Here is a 22,116-nt window from a genome sequence, read left to right on the forward strand (position 1 = left end):
CGCAAAGGAGCCTGGACACCTCCATGCTGAATGTCTGCTCATGATGTTCCTATTTTCTCCTGCCTTACCCAAACAAGCCTTGGCCACCTTGAAGAGGTGGCCTTAGGTCCTGCCTGTTTCAAGATGTCAAATAGCTACGTGTGTGCTATGCCCATAAAACCCCTCAGCACTTCACGAGAAGGCACCTGAAGCGGGTGCCCGGACAGACGAGCCACACCGCATTTCTTCTGCACCGGTCCGTGCCGCCGGCCTCTCCTGCCTCAACACTTTGTCACCTGGTGGTTTCCCACCGGCCGCCGATGACACGCGATCGCTGAGGGCCATTCCTGTGGAAAACACTCGTAAATACTACCGCTTTGCGGCGGCTAGAGACCGCGCCGGCGGCGGGCAGCGGTTCCTCACGGCGCTCCCCCCGCAAGCGCCGGCGTGTTGGAAACCGACGGCCCTTTCCGTGAGGAAAGCGGGGTGCCAGCGGGAGCCGGGCTCCAGGAGGGGAGGGGTAAAGCGGCGGCTGAGGCAGGGAGCGGTGGCAGCGGCGGCCCCTCAGCCGGTTCCCGCCCAAGCCGCGCCCCGCCGCCCGCCTCCTCCTCCTCCCCCCCCCCCCGGCGCGCGCCGGGGAAAACGTTGCGCAGGTTCTAAAGCGGGGCGGGGGGAGGGGAGGGGGCGCGGCCGCGCGCGAGGGGGCGTGTGAGGGGGAGCGGCGGGTAACGGCCGCCAGCGGGCAACGGCCGCCGCCGGGCCAGCCTCGCCACCGCCGCCACCGCCACCGCGGGAGGCAGCCCCGCCCGCCCTCCGCCTTGCGACAGCCGGCTCCCCCGGTCGCGGGGCCGCCGGTGGCCGGCGCCAGCGCCGCTGTCCCGCCCGCTGCATGGAGCTGTCGGCCATCGGGGAGCAGGTGTTCGCAGTGGAGAGCATCCGCAAGAAGCGCGTGCGGAAGGTGGGCTGCGGCGGGGCGGGGCGGGCCCCGCCGGGCGGCGGGGGAAGAGCGCACCGGGACACCCCCCGCCCCTCCCGCCTCGCACAAGCGCGGCGGGTGGGGGGCGTGGTGGGCGCGCGCGTGGCCGCCCTGCCTTCTCCCCTCGCGCGGAGTACCGGGCGGCCTCGCGCTGCCGGCGGGGGCGGCCCCGGCCCCGGCCCCGGCCCCGGCCCCGGCCCCGGCCCCTGCCCCTGCCTCTGCCTGGGGCCTGCAGGGCCGGCGGGCGAGGGACGCGCCTGTTGGCGGGAGTCGCTCCTGCGGCGGGTGGGGTTCTGGGGCAGCCCGGGGGGGAAAGAGAGATGTCGTTGCTGGGGGCTTTCAGTTTCTGCAAAATCAGTGCTGGTGGCAACCAACCGGACGCCTCGAATCAAGAGAGGGTTTGGAAAGGTTTGGCGGCCAGCTTGGTGACTCAGTTTCCCCAGCTGTGAAAACGCTCTCCGTCCCCACAGGGTGTTACGAGGAGTAACCCATAAGCATGCAGCGTGTAGAGATTCTCTGGTGGAAAGTTCCTCATAGGGCAGTATTTTCAAACAGTGGAAAGCTGATGAGCCCCTCTCTGAGGAAAATGAAACTGGTTCTCTGGCTCAAGTACCCGAGCGCTTTGCTTGCAATAGTGGCACTTCGAGGGATGGTCATCCTGCACGCATGAAGGCCTCTGCCATGCTTTGGGAAGTGCTTAACAAGCCCCTTAGTATATTAAAGATTTTAATGGTTGTGCACATTCCTCAGGAGCCCTTGAGGTTTCCAATCACTGCTTTTTTTTTTTTTTTTTGCTTTTTTTGCTTTTTAAATCTTCTACTTAGAGTGAACAAATAAATGGATAACTCTGAACTTCAGTTGTGAGCTGCTGTTTGCTTGGGTCGAAAGGTTGAGTGACTGTGATAGATGGAACAGTGTTTGAGTAAAGCGTGTAGCAACTGGAAGGGAACATGCCAAAGAGACGCATCATAGGTTCCAAAATACTGTATTTCTTCTCTCTGCTTAAAAAAAATTCCTCTGACACTTGCTCCTGGCATACATCTCCCTCTCGCGTTTATGCGTGCTGACTTCTTGTAGGATTGCCTGTAAACGCAGGAGTGGTTGCAGTCTTGCTCTCTAGTTGGCTTTTGGGGTTGTGCCTGCTAGGCTTCTGCAAAGGTATGATCCCAAGCTGATGGTAGTTCAAGCATTCTTAAATACCCCTGCGTGCCCATTTTCAGGGGAAAAAGGTATAGCAAGTGTAGTTGAATGAGGAAGTGGCTTTGTTTTGAAAATAAAATGATGGGAAATGAGTTTTTCAGTTGCAGAGTATAGTCCTGTTGATTGGTTACCTCTCTTACTGTAGCCCATATTTGGTTGCGGAGTTCACCTGTTTTCTTCTTCCTTTTTCCGCCCTTAGGGTAAAGTAGAATACCTGGTGAAGTGGAAAGGATGGCCCCCAAAGTAAGTTGTGTTTTACTTGTCTTTTACTCTTTTTTCTTTAATATTTGGTAATAGCTTACACTGTATCTCTGCAACTGAGCATCTCATTCTTAATGGGTAACCTTTTGTGCCTCATTCCAACAACGATAAACAAAAACAAAGAGCCACAAACCAAAACCAAAATCTATTTCCGGACTGGCAGCTGAAGGATACAAACCGTGTGCCAATCTATTCTGACTGGTTTTTGCCACCACTGAAATATTCCATTGAGATGCTTTCTAGATACAAATGTTTTTAAATTCATTATGAGTTCAACAGAGAACCCTGATTCTTCTGAACTTGGAATGGCTCCTGCTTTTCTGAGTCAGCACCAAGAGGGCCTCACTTTATTTTTAGGACTATATGCAGTCTTTAAAAATAGAAAACAAGTTGATGGTCTTGTCTTGTCCTAGTGCTTCCCCTCTACAATTCACAAACAGAAAGGGGCAATGTTTCAGATTTATTGATTGTAGCCAAATGCAGGTGATCTTTGTCCCTTGAAAATTACCACCATGCCTTCATTTCCTTGTCCGAAACCTTGTGTTATTGTGAGTGCCTTTTCTGCTTTTGCTTTGGTTGCTATGTTGCAAAAAGGGGAAAAAAAAATTTTTTTTGCAGCATTGCTGTGCACTGTTTACAGATACTTCTCTTATTAAAATGCAGCTGTGTCTGAAGAAGAGTGATTCCTCTGTGCCTAAACAGTCTGTAAACTGTAAACATCTCTGCTTTGAGATTAAAAGGATTAGGTAACTGGAGAATATTACTATGTTAGCTAGCAGTCTAGTAGAACAGCCTCCTGGTCAACCCATACGAGGCCGTGTCTTTGCTTTTCTGTTTGTAACTCTGTGTGTACGTACACAACGTGCGTGGGCACAACTACATTACACATGCAGTTGCACATGTGTTGCTAAGCAAAGGAGGCTGCTTTTATGGGTTCATCCTTGCAGTTGCAAAGCAGGGCCTACTAGGATGGTCCTGACAGATTGTACCTGGTGTCCAAGAAGTTGAAATGTGTTCCTGCGTGCCTAATCCTGCGTGCCTAATCCTTGCGCTTCTAGGGCATGTGTGAATATAAGCATCTTCCTCTCTCTGGTGGTGGTGCGAGAGGGTGACTTTGTTCTTGACTACAAGTTCTGCTGTCAAAGTGTAACCTTGTGCACTTGTTGAGCACCAGCTGCCATATAGTGCGGGTCAGTTCTTGGACTCCTTCAGCCTTCTAAGTAGCCAAGCCTAATTTAATCGTTGGTAGAGGTTGGGAAATGTATTTGTTGTCTGTGAGGCACCATCCCCTTTTGGCCAGAATACTGATGTTTATCCCATTCTCCTTTTGCATTGAGGTCCTTCTCGTGTAAAGTCACTTGCCAAGAAGGTGGGCTGAGGCATGGCGTAATGTTTCCTTGGACAGAGCAGCCCTTATTCTTACTGCTGCCTTTCCTTGCCCTGCGCTTTGGAACTCTGGGAGAGCCAGAAACTCCCTTTTGGGAATTAAAAGCACAGCCTTCAGCCCAGGGAGCAAGGGCGTGTCAGAGTTCCCCTCTTTTGATGCTGTGACATGTCCAAATACCTTTCCTCTTCCCCCAAACTCCAAATCTGAAGAACACCGATTTTTTTTTTTCTTTTTCTTTTTTTTCCCCTCTCCCTCGATTTTAACTCTTCACTTGGTGGTTTGAGTTGCTTAAAACCAAGATGCTTTGAGCATTGAAACCACTTTCATCCTGCTAGCAGTCTCTGTTCCTTATTTCTAAACATACATATGCCTGTGATGGCATGCAGCACCACAAGCTGTTTGCTTCCAACATACTCCGTTTCCTCATCCCATGTCGTATTTCTCATCATTCCCCTCTCCAACCTTGTCGCATTGCTCCTTGTAATTTCTGTACCAGTTATCCCATCATTCCCATTGGAGGCTTCATGGAAGGAATAAGGATAGGTCAGCAGTTTGCGGCTTTCCCATGTAATTGATAGTTCACTTTTTTTTCCCTTTTTAATAAAAAAATGCTTGTTAATGCCCTGCACCTCGGATTTCTGCATTGTACTGTTGGAGTCGGGGAATGGAGGAGTTACAATCTGATTCTAGCTACAAGCTTGTTTACAACTTGTGTTGGAGTTAAGAGGGGAGGGGGAAGAGGAGGAGTAGAAGGAGGGGGAAGGAAGATCATATGATCTATGTTTTCAGAGTGCCTGCTCTCTGCAGTTCTGCTGCAGCCTGGGCCGTGTGTACCCGTATATATAGCTCTGTGTGCGTGTGTGTGCGCGCGCGCGTGGCAAACTGAACCATGTTTTTTTTATATGCAGTGTTTTGCCACTGCAGCGAAGCCAGAAACTGAGCTGCAGAGAAAAAGGCAACACCCACCAGGTTTTTTTTAAAAGCAAATCCCCTTTCTTCTCCTGCCCATGAAAAGCAAGCCGATGTCTTTTTCCCCTCTTTGTGTTATTATTTTTCTTGAATTTGTAGAATGAGTGCCAGAATCCCTGCAGCTGGGAGGAAACCTTCCTCTGATCAAACAGCATCTTGGCTTTGACAGCTCACAGTCAGCTTGCTGCAGGAGGCTTGAGCAAAGGAGGGAGGGAGGGATCAGCTGGTTATGAAGGCATGTCCTTAACTCTCTGATGTACAGTGTACCTTGAAATATCTGAATTTCATGTTTTTGTTTCTCCCTTTTGTAAAAGAATTGTACGTTCATTTCTAGAACCATTCTCCAGGAATGCTCCTGTATTTCAGTAACTTTCTTCTGCCTATTGGAAAGATGAAAGGGAAAAGCATTCCCAAACCACCTCCACTGTGTACATATGTGCATGTATCACATGCCCTCATGTGCAGTCTGTGCTTTATCCAGAAATGTAAACATCCTGAAATGCTTCCCCTCTGTTTAAAGGCACTGATACAAATGCACCCTTGCCCACCTGCATGTGGCTCCACTCTGGCCCTCCTCCCCAGGGGCTGGGAGGGGCTCTGCCTCCAGGCCCTGGACCTCGCATTCCAGGAAAATTAATGTTCTGAGTCATTTGGGGTTTCAGACTTGCCTTTGAGTTTGTATGGTAGAGGCGTGCTATCCACCTTTTCTGGGCAAACATGACCCCTTAGAAGAAAACATGCCATGAGGACCACCTTGTGATCCTTTCACCTTCCACAGTGGGAGTTTTTGGCTGCTTCTCCCTGGTATTAAGTGCAGCTGTGCCCATTGGGAACTGTTTTTGGTGTTGCCTGCTGGGTGGGTTCAGTCCTTTCCTGAGCATCTGACTCCTGTCACAGCTGTCTGGCAATCGAGGAGGAAGATGGGGCAGTGAGTGACACTGTTCACAGGCTACTTTCAGAGCATCAATCTTATTTTGGGTAGTTCTGGTAGCCCTGACCACAATGCAGATGGGTTCCTCCTGCGCTGGTACAGAAATACCGATGACCTCTGCTAGATAGAAATAACCTGCAGGGGGAGTTGAGCAAGAGGAGGAATGGTTGGAAAGTCGCCATCAACTTGCCTCAGGGCCCAGGTCTAAACATGTTTAGTTGAATGCCATCAGTGGAGAAAAATTAAACTCTTCTTAAATGAATACTTTCAGCTCCAGTGATTAGAGGTAATTAATAATGCAGGTGAGAAAGCATACTTACTCTTTGAGCACTCTAAATTAAGAGAGACCTATTTTTCAGAAAGCTGTATCAGATCATGTCTCATTGTTCCATGGGGTTTGTTGGATTTGAGGCAGTGCTGCAGATGAGACCTGCTTAGGCATTGACTTAAAATCAGTTTGCAAGTATCTGCACAGGCTTTGCAAATAGCGCGGAGGGGGCCCTAGGGAGGAAAGCCTTCCCTGCTCTCCTACAAAGAGCTGCTTGATGCTTGGCCCTGCCTGTTTTGGGAAGGGGAGGTGGTGTTTGTGGGAAGTTGGGGAGGGAATGGCTGGGATTCCTCAGAGCTCTCGCAATGTTGTGGCAGGCCCCACTGACCCTTGTGAAGAAGTATCCAGGGCTGCAGCACACTGGTAGCAGGCCTGCAGAGAGAATGTTTCATTAAAGTATTGTTTACTTTTTATTCCTTATATTTTTCTTCAGATACAGCACATGGGAGCCAGAGGATCATATCTTGGACCCTCGCCTGGTAGTGGCTTATGAAGAAAAGTAAGGGCCCATGTTCCTTCTCTCCCTGAACACAGGAAAAGGAAATAGTGTCTTTATTTCGTAGTGTGCATAAAGTGCCCCTGTTGTCCCTACTTCAATCAAGGATGAGATGTATAGCAATGAATCCTGCTGGATCTCTGTATCCTGGTGTTGGCTGAGACAGACAAGACAGGGTTAAAGCGGCTCTGATTGGCACTGTTCGGGAAATGAGGCCAAGAACAAGCAGCACTGAGCCAAAGAGCAGTCAGTCTCAGGTTTTAATCAGGTCCAGGGCTGGACTGGAGTGATGTGAGGTGGTAAGTTCCTCTGACTCAGCTGATCAGGGATAGGTTAGAGACATTCCCTTATTGCAAGGCTTTCACTCCTACGAGAAGCAATTCTGGGATGTTTTCCAAGTCCACACTGGTCACCATTGGGTTTTAATGAAGGAAATGAGGGAGCTGTGCTGTGAAAGGTAGAAGTCCTGACTAGGCTTTGTGAAAGGTAGAAGTCCTGACTAGGCTTTGTGCTGTGGTATTTAGCACTCAGTTTGACTTGTGTTCCTCTTTCACAGGGAAGAGAGAGACCGTGCATCGGGGTACAGGAAAAGAGGCCCCAAACCAAAGCGCCTCTTACTGCAGGTAGCCTCTTGCTCTTCTCTGTATTTCTAACTCGTTAGCTGCTGTGCTGCTCCTCTGCTCACAAGGAGGTGGAAACTGTCCATTTGCTGTTGCATGGACAAAATTTGAGGTAACAAGCTAACACAGCAACATGAAATCAGTGGGTAGGCAGATAGTTTTAACCTGTTAGCTGAAGAGCCAGCTAACTTGTCTTTTAAAAAGCAAAACAAAACAAAAAAACAAAACCAACAACAGCTCTTGCTCTCTGAACTAGGATTTTATAAACTTTGGGCTTGTGTGGTTGCAGGTTACCTGGTTTGTGTGCTCTTTTAATTTCATGTTGGGCTTGGACTTTCCATCATGTTAAAGGTAGCCACTGGTTGGAAGTGGAGTTCCAGCACGCTTTGACTGTTGCCAAGCAAAGCAGCCAATCCTAGGAAACACATGTTAGGAAGAGCTTAGATGGCAGTTGAAGAGGTGAGAGAAACAGTGTTGTAGAAGCAGCACAACTTATCCTAGCTCATCTAGATGTTCAGGGACTGAACAAAGAAGAGTTTCCTGGCTCCCAAGTGGGAGCCCTGACTGTATTATCAGATTTCCCATCTGACCCTTGCTGCATTGATGTCTTGGCAGCGGCTGTATGGCATGGACTTGAGAAGTGCCCACAAGGGAAAGGAGAAGCTTTGTTTCTCTCTTGCACGGAGGTTTGGAGGAGGAGACAGTAGCCTGCCAGGGGCGAAGCCAGGGCAGGCAGAGTTCTCAGAGAAGACTGGGGGAGCGGTCCTGCCATTCTCTCTCCGGAAGCAACGCAAAAACCAGAAGTACCTGCGACTGTCAAGGAAGAAGTTCCCCCGCATGGCGAGCCTGGAGAGCCGAAACTGCAGGCGTGAGTTCTTCCTGAATGATGCAGTGGGCCTGGAGGCCAGGCAGGGCCCTGAGGACTGGGAGGCCATGCAGCACACCAGCAAAGAAGGTAAGACCAGACACTCCTTGGCTGTAAAGTTCTGGGGCATGCGAATGATGCTCTGCATGCTTCCTCCTTGCTTGCCTCATCCTGGGATTGTGTTTTAGGTCAGGTCCTCAGAGCAGCTCTTGCTGGCTCACATTGTGGCCCTTTTGTCTGCAAGTTCCTTTCTTGTTTGGATGAATAGCACATCTTAATCTGCTTTTTGGTACTGTCGCCTCTCTGTAGTCTCATATCAGTGACGCCCCTCCCAGTGTTAGACAACATGCGGAAGATACTGCAAGTTACTCCCCTCTTCTAGTTTCCTCCCAGCAGAGGTGACAGGCAGGTGTGACAGTGATGAACTTTGCCTCTGTCCACATACCCACATGTGTTCAGCCTGTTGCTCTCCTAAAAGGAGCATGGCTGGCAGTGGACAAGCTTGGACGCCAGCACTCCTCTCATAGTGCTGCTCTGAGGAACATACAGGAATGCCGCTAGGAACCCTGTATGGTTCCTGAACGCTAGTGCGTTCCTCTGCCCTCTCCTTCCCTTTCCTCTCCACACCCCATGTTCTCTCTGAAGTCTTGCTATAGAGCTATGTGAGAGGGGGATGAGAGATATGAAGTGAGGATGGTAACTCCTGCCTGAGTACGCAGCATGAGTGTAGGGAGATGTCCAAGCACATTTGGCATTTTGGGGAGGGATACCAGCATTTTGTGCAGGAGGGCTGTGGGATTTGCATGTTGCTCTGAGTTACCAGGGAAACACTATCCCTGCATTATTAGAGCTTCTGAAGGCGTAGCTTTCCTGAGGAGGGGAAAACCAGGGCTTGTGCTGCTTATAGTAGCTAAGGGAATGCTGTTACTCCTTGCTAGGAATAGCTGTTAACCAAGCTGGATTAGGCAGGATCTGGGGGAGAGGGTTATGTTCTGAGAATCAACGCTATCCCCTCCTTTCTGAGAGGGACTCAAACAGCACCAAAATCCAGGGAGATAGCAATGGGGGCAGCACAGAGGAACCCAGTGTTGCATCCTGGCAGTGGGCAAATGTGTGGGGCTGCTCCCCCCTTGAAGCGCTGGGCTCTAAAGCACTTGGGGATCGGAAGAGTGAACAGCACTAAAGAAATGTGAAACTGGTTTTGTTCTCCCCTTGACACACGGCCTGCATGGAATTCCACTTACTGTTGGGGGCGATTGGACTCTTTCTGAGGTGAAAGTAGGCACCCCAGGTATTTGAGGCAGAGGCCAAGAAATACACTTTTAAGGGGCCCTTGTTCCTTGCCCAGGTTGGGACAACAAGGTATATAGTACAGATACAGTGACAGGGAGAGGGTATGCTTTCCTTCCTCTCTCCGTGTATTTTTGTGGCTGCCTCTAGGGGTTGAGGGGAAGTGAGGCTTTGGGTGGCAGAGGGACTGGTAATTATTCTTACAGTGGGAAGGTGTGGGGATGCTTGGATTTCTTGTATGGAGTTATCGGGGAGCAAAGGAAAGATATGAGAAAGGGATAGCAGCCTCTCCATGAAGCAGTATTGATGGATTTTTGAGAGAATCGCACTTAGGCTGCGTTGCAGGTGCAGTACAAGGAAGACCCTCCATTTTGGATCCTGTTGGCTCCCATAGGAGTGTCTGAAGAGCGTGTGTAAGAGTGTGTGATTTTTGACTTTTCAGCAGGGTAGGGCATTTACAAGCAGGTGAGCTCACACCTGGGTGAGTGTGCTTTGCTGACACAGAGCCAAATTAGGGGCTGAGATGGGGTGAGAGGTGTAGGCTGCTCCAATGCTGGTGTGTGTCTGGACACCTTTGCTACTCTTTCCTTTTCCCATTATATCCTGCAGTGATCCTCCATTTTCCCTTAGCCTCTGAGGGGAGGGCTTGCCCATGCTCTTTCTTGCCTTGTATGTGCAGACTCAGTATGGGCTGATTTCACCCACCGTTTGTCAGAAAGGAGGCCCCTTTTCCATTCTTTCCTTCCCTTTCTTCTTCCTCCTTCCTTCTCCCTCACCCTCTCTCTCTCTTACTAACATGCTCTTATCTGCCTCTCCTTCTGCAGCAGATGTGGATGGCAGCCTCCCTTGGATTCCCACTGTGCCCCCCAGCGAAGTGACAGTGACAGACATCACGGCAAACTCCATTACCGTCACTTTCAGAGAAGCACAAGTGGCTGAGGGCTTCTTCCGAGACCGGAGTGCGCAGTTCTGAATCTCCGTTTTCAGTGCTCCCCAGAACCAGTGCTTTTAGGGTGGGGCTAGGGAAGGGTTATTTTATCCCTTAAGAAAAAAAAAATCCAAAATGTCTCCTCTTAAAATGTTTACAGAGACCTTTTTTTTTTTTCCCTCTTCTCCTTTTTTCCCTTTCAGATACGCAAAAAAGGGCAGTGTAGGGGGTGTGTGTTTGTCATTGCTTTGTCCATCTGAAAAACTGACAGCCCTTTCCCTGGCAAAGACTCCCTCCTAGATGTGAAAGCAGCCAGCTGAACAATTCGCCTTTTATCCTGTTAAGTGGCAGCAGCTGCATTTGTGGGGAGAGGGCATGTGGAGGTGGAAAGAGAGCTGGATCTCTAGCCTGCTGCCTTGTTCTGCAATTGATATCCCTTGGATAAAGATACTTCTCTGTGCATTGCTCTTCCCACCTTCCTTCTCCCTCTCTTCCTGCAGCAGTGAGAGGCAATGGATCCTACCTGTGTAGATAACTCCAGCCTGTTAAGACTTTCTCTCCAGTGCTGTCTTCCCTGTGGCCTGCTGTCAGGACTTCAGAACCGCATTTGCCTGTCTGTGGTAAGTCAGTCTTTGCAGCACAGGTCCGTATAGACAGCAGAGGTTTCTCTCTTTGATTGTTGATCACGTGGAAAGACTGAAATGCATCTCTGAAATCTAGATTGGCAACGTAAATTCAATTTGCCCTCATTAAAAGCTCAGAAACCCAGCACAGTCAAGGCATACCATTCTATATATGCTAAACAGGATTTCTAGGCTTGGTCTGCTGTGTGAGGAATGCGTTATGGAAAGTGGGGTGTTCTTACCCTTTGCCAAATTCAGTATTAATAACAAATGCTGCCCTGAATCTGTGGTAATAAGTCGGTTGAAAACTGACTCCTCTCCCCTGGGAGGCGGGGCTAAAAGGACAACCAAAGCATTGCCTGGCATTGCAAAGATATCCAAGATACTGGCACAGGCCCAGGACACAGGAATTGGACAGAACTGAGCTAGAAATGGACCCTGATTAGCAGCAAATTCTGTTCTTGGATCCCTTTGAGAGATCCAAGGTAAACAACATGTGGGGAAGGCATGTATCAGATTTGAGGAGGGGAAAAAAAATTCTTAATTCTTAGCGATGAGAATTCTTGGATTGTACTGCCTGAGTAATATTCTTCCGTGACTCCAGTCTCCTCACAGTATCTGTGATCCTGTACTACTTTACTGATGGGAACTTCGCCTTGGAAGGCTTAAAAATCTTTGCCAAGGAAAGCGGTCTGCATTTCAATAGACCCTGCCTGATCTTGCACTTAAAAATGCCTTGTGCTGGACTGCCTGTGACACTTTGAGGTTTTTGAAGAATTGCTGTATTTTGAGTTGGTAGTTTAGCATAGCATCTGTTCTTGCACATGCATGTTCTCTTCCATTTTTTTAAAAGCAAATTTTATTGAAATAACTTAAATTTTTAAATATTAGACCTTTTCCTATGGAAAGCAAGACAAGTAAGCTAGAGTCTAAGGTGGGAACTGCAGAACAGAGTGCTGCAGGGTAACATTGGCTACTGTCGTGATTACTGTCCTTAAATCCTTTGTTTCCTTTCCCCACCCCACCTGAAGCATCCCTTATTTGCTGTATTTATTCTAAATGAAGCTACGAGCCTTCTGAGCTCTGAGGTGAAGACACCTGTGGAAATCCTCCATGTGTTCCTTTGAAGGGCTTGGCTGCTGGCCTGCAGAATTTGGGAGCTCTGGGGCTTCTGGTCATCCAAACATCTATTTTTTGCAAAGTGCTTGGAGTGCCCCTATGGTTTTTATTAAAAGCAGATTTTACCTCAGATAGGATATGGCAGCTCAGTGTAGACTTAGGATTTCCCCTTCCATCTCAGAGCTGTTTGAGCAGGCCCGTCTTCCACTGTGTCACAGCAGTTTCAGGACCTCTGGGAAAGTCTTGAATTTCTGGAGTAACCTTTTGTCTCTTGAAGAAGTGACATGGGAGCTTTATTATGGAGAAATCTGAGAGGGTGAGAAGTGGAAGCTGGGGAGGGAATTATGCGGTGGGAGGAAGAGTGAGTGGGAAAGAAGCTTGCAATAGCTGGCAGGGGCGAATTGATGAGGTAAGCATACAGGCTCAGGATGTTTGTTGAACGTGGGTGTCCAGAGCGAGGCTTCTGTATCTGGAGTTGTACCCTCTTATGCAGGATGTGGGGTCAGACAGTGTTGTCATCATCACCCCCCCACACACCCCCTCTTCCCAACACCTGCCAAACGTGCTGAATACCTGCATCTCTCTTTTGTTGTGACCAGTGCGCGCACCACATGGCTGAGTCCACTCTTGAGGGTTGTAGCAGGTCAGGTAGTTATGGTTGCAGAAGCATAATATTTTAGTTTATTTTTTTAAAAGTTCTGAACTCCAGCTCATCCTGCTAAGTCTTCGTGGCATTTATAGGATCTGGTTTCTTTATTCTAATGCAGCTGAACTGCCCCCTTTGTCCTGTCTTCATCTTGGTGTACAAATACACCAGAAAAGCTTCCTATTTACTAATGTTCCTGGCTTTGGCTGACATCGGAAGTAATACCAATCCTGCGGCAGGAAAGAGCTTGTCCTAATAAACTGGATTTCCATCCTCTGCTTTTCTCTCCACCCACCAGCTGAGCCTTCTCAATGTTTTGTTTTGGCATTTCTCTTTAAACATCTCTTCTTCCTCTTGTAGTGGAGTTTTTGAAGACCTGTGGTGGTCTTTCAAAGAGGATCCACCCACAGCTTCATATCTTAATCATTTTTTGGATCAGGCTAGCTTGTGTTCTGCTGGTGACTAATCATATCACTACATGAAGTATTGAACAAAGTACCTGGCTACCATGCTGCTTTGTGTACAGGTCAATGAGGAGTTAACCCTTATCAGGTTAAGATGCAACAAGTTGCATGTGCGTGGGTTCGGTTTGTGTGTGAGGAGGAGTTTGTGGTAGGAAACTAAGCAGTTACTGCGTTGGGGTGGATTTTTTTTTTCTGACATTCATGAATTCTTGCTTATCTTGAAGATCTTTTTGAGAAGACTTTTCTCTTGATCTTTTTAAAATGTGGCTCTGTTCCATATTGTCTGGTGACATATCGTTGTAAACTTCTTGGTAGAGCTGGCCTTCAGGGACTTTAAAATTAGCTTTATTCCACTTCCGCAGGTGTAGAGATGTATGGGCGTTTTACTTGTGATGGCAAAAGAGGTTGTCTGGGTTTACTGGTCTCTTCTCCTCAATATTGTCCGTCTGCCAGTTCAACCCAAAATCTGAAAATTGAATTGGGACTTCTTGTGCTAACATATCATGAAAATCAGATGCTGTGCTTGGAGCTTCGTTAAGCATTCCGTTTGATTAGAAGAGCCAGAATAGCATCCAGCTGAAGCTGAGTTTAATAATTCTATTTGAAGCACAAGCCGAGAATAGAAATGGGCTAACTCTCCCATACCTCGTTTGGCTCCATGGCCGTAAACAAGAAAAACAGACTTCAGCCAGTGGAAATTACTGAACTGTATGCAAGAAACAAACTTCTCAAAGAGGAACTGTTCATTCTTAGTACTGTTTCTGTGTGAGAATTTACCAGCCACGTTTGGGAGACAGAAGTTTTTATTTCATAGATCTTCTCGCTGTATATATGACAGAATTGAGGAGCTTTGTGAGATTGGAAAACCTTTATCGTTAACAGTGTTTTTAAAAAAAAAAAAAAAAAAAAAAAAAAAGGAAAGGACTGCGTCTGTACCTGGATGGTTATAAACTAGATGTTACTGCTCTGATATATAAGTGATGCCTTGGAACAGCAAGTTTTAACACATAAATAGTGGCATTAAGTAGCCTCGTATCTCCTGCATGCTCCTTATTGTCTTGCATTTGCTTGGGGGCCCTTCTGCTTGTGAAGTCAGACCAAGGTGGGGTTTAGTGTTTTTTTTTTTTTCCTTTCTTTTTCAAGAAAGGCCAGGATATTATTGTGAGAACACCCAAAAGCAGTTCCATTTGCCAAAATAAGCCCAAATTTGTTAGTGAATTGACCTTTGCTTATGTCGGAGCCTCAAACAGAAAGAAGCTTATTGAGAAATGAATGGCTTTTTTGTTGTTGTTAGTGTTGTGAAACTGTCCAGAATTGTTCTTCTGGTGTTTTGTGACTGAATGTATAAAATTGTTTGTTCACCTCACAAGGGGCCCTTGGCCCCAGTACTGTTTCCTGCTGTGTGCCAGCTATTGCTGTTTGATGGTTTCACTGGAATAGAGAAGGGAGGCCTCACACAGGTCAAAAAATAGGCAGGGTAGCTCATACAAGACCCTTGGTGGTAGCCACAACAGAGGCCGGGGTGCGGAAGACAGCAGCGAGGGCTGTCAGCCACATCCATGTATTTGAGCAAAGCTAAATCTACCACCACCTCTCCACCCCTTCCTCTCCTCTCAAGCTTTAAGTTTGTGCTTTCTGAAGTAAGGAAAGCACAAAAACCTTCTTTTCTAAAGCTAATTGGTAGCTACCCGTCTGCTGTTCCTCCCTTGCTTACCTGCAGCCTGGGAAGAAGAGGGCAGTGGGCCTTTCTGGGAAAATAGTAGGGGCAGCTGCTTGTCAGGGGAGGGAGGGAAGGAGTTGCTGCAGAGTTGCCAGGCGGTTGAGGACAGGCCTTTGGGTGAGCTGGCAGTTGAGAGAGAAGGCATGTTAGAAGTGCAAAGAACTTGTAGTGAAGCTGATCCCTTGCATCAGTGGGTGGATGCCCCTCGGAGTTCTGAGTGGGCCCTGTGGGGAGGAGATGGTCAGTGATGCATTTATGTATCTGTCTTTTACCATTTGGGAAAGCGAGGGAGATGTGTACGTTAACCGCTTGCATAGGGTAACTTCTACATGGCAAATACAGGTAAAGGGAACATGTCGCTTTTGCCGTGGTTGTTGTAAAACAGTTTTCCCCAAGGGCATGGTAAACTTGTTTTGAGACAATAGCTTATGATCAAGAGACCGTGTTGTCCTCTGTCTGCCAAACTTACTGTCCTCGCAGAGAAAGCGTGAACCTTCTGGGTGTCGAACCACCTGGATTCCACCCAAGTAGCTGGTCAAGATGGGAAGGCCTACCAAACAGCCCCAGGACAATTGGAAGGAGAGAGAAGCAATCACTTAAAATTGAGCTCAGACTCTTCAAATCCTTTCCTGTAACAAGCACTTTCTGGAGTGATGACCCCTTTTTCTCTTCCACCTCTCTTTCCCTTGCACCCTTAATTTCTTAAAGTACAGTGGCTTAGCAGGGAGCAGGTGGGAGATGATCCCTAGTTAACTGGGAGTTGTAGAGAGGAGCGGAGCTCTGTAGGAGCACGTAATGGCTGATAGGGGGGAGATGGATTGCGGCCAAGTTGGGATGGGGTAGGAGCTTTGCTGCTGAGATTGTTTCCATCTGCTGTGGGCTGCTTTGCAAAGATGCTAGGGGTTCTTGTCCGAGAGTGCCCGTCGGATGTTGAAAGGAAGAGCTCGTAAGACCGTTCGGAACCTCTATCACAGCTTATCTCGTTACTGGGGTAGCAGAGTTTTGACTGGGAGGGGGATTTTGGAGGAGGGTGGGGTGGAAAACCTTTTTTATTATTATTATTTTTTAACCAGAAAATGTAGTGTCAGCACAAAGAAGCTTTTTGCAAATCTGTCAAGATGTTAAGCAGCTTTTTTTTTTTGCTTTTAAATCTGAAGTATGTTTTGAAGCACTTTGGAAATGCAAAGCACTAGGAGTGCTAAGTACTCCTTATCGTCTGTCTAAAAGTGGCATTTGAAAAGCAAAAGATGTATCTCTTTGAGGCCACTGGCTGTTCCTTATCATTTTTACAGAGCTGCCACCCAGCCCTTTGCCTCCCTCCCACGGCTGAAGGGGGAGCGTGCTCCGCCGTGCCAAGTAAAGGAGGGCGCCCGAAGGGAGGAGAGGAAACCTGCAAGGTCCCTGGGTCGCCTTCAGGGTGCAGGTTGGCTTCCTCCTGCCCCACCTCCTTTGTCTGAGGAAAGGGAAAAATGAAGTTGAGTTTCAGTTTCAGTGGTCCTAGTCTGGAACTACAACCACTTCTTCCAGCTCTGGAGACATCTAATAGAGTTTCCCGTCTGAAAAATTGCACCTTATTAGCTTAGCTGAGGAACGGGGAGATATCCGTCCTTCTACAGGGAGTGGGGAGAGGAAGGGAGGGTGAACCAGGAGCTGTCTTCAATAGCTGCTGGATTTTTCCAGAGGCTGTTTCCTCACCTCATCTCCAACAGAACAGCAAAAAAAGAACTAAAATCATTTAGATGAAGCTTTTGTTCTGCGTATCTCAAGAACCTTTAGAGCAGGCTAAGATGAGAGCATCTTTTTTCCTCACCTAGCAAGCTCCACAGCTGGGGGAACCCCAGTTCTCTCACTGGGTTTTCAGCACCAACCTTTTCCCTCAGCATATGCACATGGTTTGGGCCCTTTTGCACACTGACTCATCTAATTTGGTATGTGTCCTTTCTGTTGGGGGGGGAAAGATGGGTCAGTTAGAGGGGAGGGTCCCCCGTTATTTTTGTTCTTGTCTCTTCAGTTGTTGCTGTTGTTCCTGTCAGCACGCTAGAGTATCTGAGTCTTTGCACACAGAAAGCTTCCTTTTGCACAGAATGAGCTTCTAGCTTTTGTACAGACTAACTGAATGTATTTGGGGAGGGGGGGAAATAGGGAGTAAACCAATTCCAAACAAACCAATCGGAGTGTAATGCCTTTTCTGAGCGAGTATGTGCTGTGAAAGGAGATTGTAATAGCAAAGGGAGGGCAGGCTCAAGTATAATCTGACACAAAGTGTGGTTTTATTTTTGTACTGATATGGATAAGAGACTGTACAGCATCTATTTATTTAGATGATTTATGTGGTAAATGTTGCAAACAAAATTATTAAAATATTAAATATGAGAACTGACATTTACCTAATGGTCTGTTTGTGTGGTCATTTACCTCCCCTTGCTTTAATTCTACAGCTGAATTATTTTCTGCCCGTCGCTCCTGTTGGTATAAACACATAGTGTGGCTGGAAAAAGAATGGAAAATGTGCGTGTGCGTGAGAGAGATCAGTAAAGAAGGATCGATGAAGAATGGAGCCTGCAAAAGGCTGTTTCTGACATTACTTATTACTTTGATTTGAGGAGGTTAGTTTTTTATTAATTTTTAACCCACTGGGTAAGTTAGAGCTGTACAGAGGTGACCTGGGACTGTTGGTCTTTGATGGATTAGAATTTGAAGAGGAGAACGCTGATGGCAGGGTGACTGCTGCTCTGGGTTTAGGGAGTTCTTGACGTCCTCGCATAACACCGTGGTGCCAGGACAGCTCTGCCGGCACCAGCCAGAGAGTGCTGGTGTGCCCCATATCCTGTGTCTCTTGTGGGAACGGAGAAAACCTGAGGCGAGGCCTGGGCTGCCAAACAGGCTCCGCACTAGTTGCCAGCAGGGAAGCCTGGTCTCCTCCAAGCCAAAGCCTCTGGTGGGTTGGCCTGCAGGGTTTTCAAGGAGCTCCCCGGGAGCGCAGCAGCTCCGTGGAGTTTGGCCCCTGATTCATGGCAGGTAACGTGGGGCTCAGCTGAGGAGCCCGAATCCTGGGACTGATGTTCCATGGAGAGAATCCCACAGTGTCATTTCGTCCGCTTTGGTTTCTGACTGGCTCCCTCAAGGTGTGTGCCTCTCCGTCCTCTGCAGAGGGGGAGGCTAGCCGTTAATCGAGGTACCTCAGCAAGTGAATGGGGCTGTCTGAGATGTCTGGATGTCTCTAGATGTAACGTGGGGGTGAGCTCTGCATGCGAACGCAGCTATGACGTCAGTCACAGAAGCACGCGAAGCAAAAGTGGAGGGGGATGGGGTGTGTTTCCTGACTCGGTCATGGCTCAAGTCGGTGTGGGTAGGTCTTGCCTGTGTTACCAAAGCGCAGCTAGCGTGCTTTCCCTGAACCAGGGAGGCTGGATTTGAGTGATGGCATCGGAGCAGGACTCCAGCCAGCCACGTACATTCTGGCAGCAGCTAGCGAGTCAGGTGAAGTTGCAAGAAACTGCACTGCAGAGTTACGGGAAAGCCTACTCTGGAGATTGTTTCTTCCTACCCCTGCCAATGCTGCAGAGGCTGGCTGGCACTAGAAACTCGTAACGGCTTGTCCTTTCACATGCATGTGTTGGTTGGATTAAAGGTTAATCTGGATAGTACTACTTTTTTTTTTAATAATCTGTTGCTATGCTGCCCCTCTGATCCGTGCAGTGCAGCCGGTTTGCTCTGCGCAGCTCTCCCAATAGAATGGCTGAGAACAAGGGCACTCAGCCATGCCTCAGGACATGCCCCGGGCCCCTGCTACGGTAGGCAGCACCCAAAAGGGGAAGCCACACGGTTTGAGCAGCTCAGTGCTCTCCGAGAAGCACAGAGTGAAATGCAGCGCGTGTGGCCCCTGCGATGGCAAGTGCTGCCAGGAAACTGGCAGTCACCTCCTCTCTGCTCAGTGCCATTCGTCTTCCCTGCTCTTGGTCCTTCTCTTCCCAGCGTTTTGCTCCCCAGCCGACTGTTTTTGAAGCAAGAATGCTAGAAACCTGGGGGGCTTCTATAATCACCCCGATCCAATGGCAGCCTGGGCAGCTGGGCCTGCTTTGGGAACTGGTAGGCAGGCTCCAGGGATATCATAGTATCCCAGCAGTGCAGGCACTGCATGAACCCCCACGGGCCTTCTCCTCTCTCCGCTATGTCAGGAAGTCAGCGGGCTAGAGCGGTGGTTGTTCTGGCCACTGCTGGGGCCGCGCTGAGCCACCCAGAACTGCTGCACGAGGCGGTGCATGGTCAGCTCTGAGGGCTCTGTCTTTGCTCCTGTGTGTTTCAGAGTTGCAGCTGGGAAATCTCGTCACGTTTTGACATGGATGACCATAGCGCCAAGGGTTTGCTTAAAAACCGATGCAGCATTAGCTTGAGGGGCTGGGGGGTGTGCAGCTGCACCAGCTCCCAGTGCGGGCGAGGGAATGACTGTTCCTTTACAGCCGCTCCTGACAGCGATCTCCCTGGGGCAAACAGCAACGGAGTTGGCTGAGCAACCCTTGGGGTCGTTCTAACAGAGATAAGCGCTGTTATTCCTGCCAGGTCACGGGTCCGCAAAAAATGAGCCTGGAGGCAGCTACCGGCTTTGAGCAGGTGAGTTTCCCATTATCTAGTGCCATTTAAAAAATAAATAAAAATGTTCTTGCACCTGCTGCTCTCCCCCTACGCTCGTACACCGCTTGCCAGTGATTCTGGTGAGAAAGGTCTTGTTGCTCCCCCAAAGCTTACCGCTTCCCAGTGCGGGCTTCTCGGTGCTAGCAAGAAGTGCTACGGCGTAGCCTACAGCACCAGGGTCTCGAAGGCAGCGAGGTGCCAAAAAAATACTTTAATTCAGTGTCCGTAGTGAACAATAGCTGTTCTGGGAGAGCCATCTTCCCAGGTTGTTTTTTTTAAAAGTGTTTTACTGGAAATGTGAATGAAACAAAGGAAATACCCAACAATGCTGTGAACAGCTGGATATTCTGCTGCTATTTTGCAGAAAAAGTTAGATGAAAGAGCCTGGGGTCGGGCAATACCTGTACAATGGCTGCTCGCGGAGATTTGAGCAGTCGCTGTGGCTGGACAGGTGGAAGGAGAATATAACTGGAAAGAGCACATGGAGATCTCTGAAATGCTGCTGCCACTCCTGGTCCGTGGATCGGGGGTGCCTCGTGCTCCTGCCCTGAGGCGGGGTGTGATGCTTGTGACCCATAAGTCTGTTTGGGGACAAGATAGTCACAGCTGCTGCATCTGTGTTTGTGTCGCTGTGTAAGGACTTTCCTCCAACTTGATTTAGGAGTGCCTGCTTTTTAGGATGGATGATATTGACGGTTGGAAGTTCCATTATTTGATGCTCAGCCACAAGTGTAAAAGCAGTTGTTCAAACAAAGTGAACAGTAACAAAATTAAATGTGCCAATTTGGATGGTGTTAATGAACGCTTAATGTGCAAAGTTAAAACCAGTTAAAAAAGTGAAAAGCAAAACACAACAGGTGTGATCGACTTGTTCTTTTGAAGTCACCTTCAAGGGTATAAAGAATTGAGATTAGAAAAAGTGGTGTCTAGAGAAATGGGGCAGTCCAGAAGGACTTGTCCTGTTCTAGGTGAGAGTCTTGAGTGATCTGTCTGGGGTTTTGTTCTTGGTTGGCCTGTGATGGTAAATACCTGAGAAAGGGCCTCTTACAGCCTATTCTCAAAGTGAGTGATATGACCTAAATGCAGAATCACCAGTGGTGAAGTACACTGTGGTTCAGTCCCTGACCACAGAAACACCTTGTTCTCTGAACTGTTCGCATCTCCTGAACCAGGGTCCATGTGACTGTCCGTTTGCCGTCTCTTCTCTGTCAGCATTTGGCAACCTCTCCATCCACCCCCCTTCGAATGAGGACAAAGTGGTGGGGAACACGTCCTCTCTTGAATCACTTTTCCTCCAGTCAGAGAGCTTGTGGTGGCCACCGCATTTCAGCTGCTAAGGTGAAAAAGAACAAAACGCTAGAACAAATCTTGCCTGAATAGCAGGCTGCGATGAAATGGCTAGTTCGCCTACCTGCCCACCTTGATTTTGGGAAATCCATCCCTGCTGGTACTGATAAATATAGCCATCTCCAGAATATCCTCCTGGGTGGAACTTCTGAGTTAGAGGTGGAAAGGGGAGGTGAATGCAAATGGAGAAAGGGCCACAGGGGCTGTGAGTGCTCCCCGCCAGGTTGGCTGAAAAGCAGGTAGCTGGTGAGGTCGTGGTGGGTTGAGAAAGCAGCAAAAGCAAGTTGGCCATTGCTTATGGCCCTCATCACAGCTCCCCCTTCTTCCAGAGGACATCATCCTGAAATGCACCCCCTCCTCACCCTAAAAACCACGCTACAGCAGAAGACTATGCTGTTCTGCTATGTGCTGGGTGGTACCTCCAGGTGATGGAGGACCGTGAGCTCTGCCTGAAGACAGCTGCGGGGCCGTGAGCTTCCATTTTGAATCTGAATGATTTGTGACTGAGGTTGTATCTGTCTTTTTAGCGCCTGCAAGAGTGTGTAAAGCACGCTGCAAATTAAATAGGATTTTGCAGTAACACTCAGGGCAGGGAATTCCTCTAACTGACTTAACATTTTTCTTTTTTTAAAGGTCTGTGTAGCATGCTTGGCCCATTTACCTTGCCGTACCTTATACTGGCTCGAAAATGAGGGCACGTAAATGCATCAGCAAAAAGGAAAAAAAGAAAAAAAAGGATTTAAGTGCCTTTACTGTTAGGTTTTTGCCTTGGTAGGTACTTTAAGACTGCCTGCGTCCACACTTAACCCCCAGTGCCATCCCGCTGGCTAGAGGTGCGTGACGGTGCGGGGCGACGGCGCATCTGCGTGTGCAGGAGGAGAGGAGGCTGCGCGGCCCCCGCTGCCGCCATTGTTTTAAGTAAAAAAAGGACCCGTTCGGGCGGGAAGGGGGCTGAGGCGGCAGAGGCGCAGCAGCACCGCCGCCATGCCGAGGGTCTGTCCCGGGCGGGCTTCCCCTCCCGCTCCCCCGGGAACCGCCCGCCGCCGGCCCCTGGCCTCGAACGCCGTCCCCCGGGGCAAGGGCCGCGGGTCCCCCCCTCACAGGGGGCGACGGCGGAGCCCCCGCCCTCACACCACCCGCCGCGCGGCCCCTTTAACGGGCGGCGCCTGCGCGCGCCCCCCTTCCCTTAGCAACCGCCCCCCCACGGGGGAGGAGGGTCACGCGCGGCCGCGGCGGGAGGGGGCGCGCGGGCGTGCGCGAGCCGGCGGCGGCACGAGGAGGGCGGGGCGGGGGGCAGGGGGCGGGGCGGCGCGGGCGGGCGGGATTATTATGGGC

The 22,116-nt window shown here is 49.2% G+C and overlaps 1 protein-coding gene across 3 annotated transcripts; it reads left to right on the forward strand.

Moving 5' to 3' along the window:
• The first annotated feature begins 691 nt into the window (after window positions 1-691).
• CBX7 (chromobox 7) lies at window positions 692-17,188 on the forward strand. Of its 3 annotated transcripts, XM_075155128.1 has the most exons (7): window positions 710-937; window positions 2,355-2,398; window positions 6,465-6,530; window positions 7,084-7,150; window positions 7,763-8,102; window positions 10,127-10,315; window positions 10,434-17,188. In XM_075155128.1, the coding sequence occupies exons 1-6, from the start codon at window positions 869-871 to the stop codon at window positions 10,273-10,275; spliced, it is 735 nt and encodes a 244-aa protein (XP_075011229.1). In that variant the 5' UTR covers window positions 710-868; the 3' UTR covers window positions 10,276-10,315; window positions 10,434-17,188. The 3 variants fall into 3 exon arrangements, with proteins under 3 accessions (XP_075011223.1, XP_075011229.1, XP_075011237.1); XM_075155122.1 differs by having other exon boundaries at window positions 692-937; window positions 10,127-17,188; XM_075155136.1 differs by having other exon boundaries at window positions 10,130-17,188.
• Window positions 17,189-22,116: the final 4,928 nt, after the last annotated feature.

This window comes from Calonectris borealis, chromosome 1 (genome assembly GCF_964195595.1).
Source record: "Calonectris borealis chromosome 1, bCalBor7.hap1.2, whole genome shotgun sequence".
Classification (NCBI taxonomy): domain Eukaryota; kingdom Metazoa; phylum Chordata; class Aves; order Procellariiformes; family Procellariidae; genus Calonectris; species Calonectris borealis.

Bases quoted from the DNA above. Each gene is read 5' to 3' on its own strand.
- CBX7 (XM_075155122.1), top strand. From the start codon at position 869: ATGGAGCTGTCGGCCATCGGGGAGCAGGTGTTCGCAGTGGAGAGCATC. The intron at 6,531-7,083 runs GTAAGGGCCCAT...CCTCTTTCACAG, and splicing joins GTAGTGGCTTATGAAGAAAA to GGAAGAGAGAGACCGTGCAT. The intron at 7,151-7,762 runs GTAGCCTCTTGC...ATGTCTTGGCAG, and splicing joins CAAAGCGCCTCTTACTGCAG to CGGCTGTATGGCATGGACTT.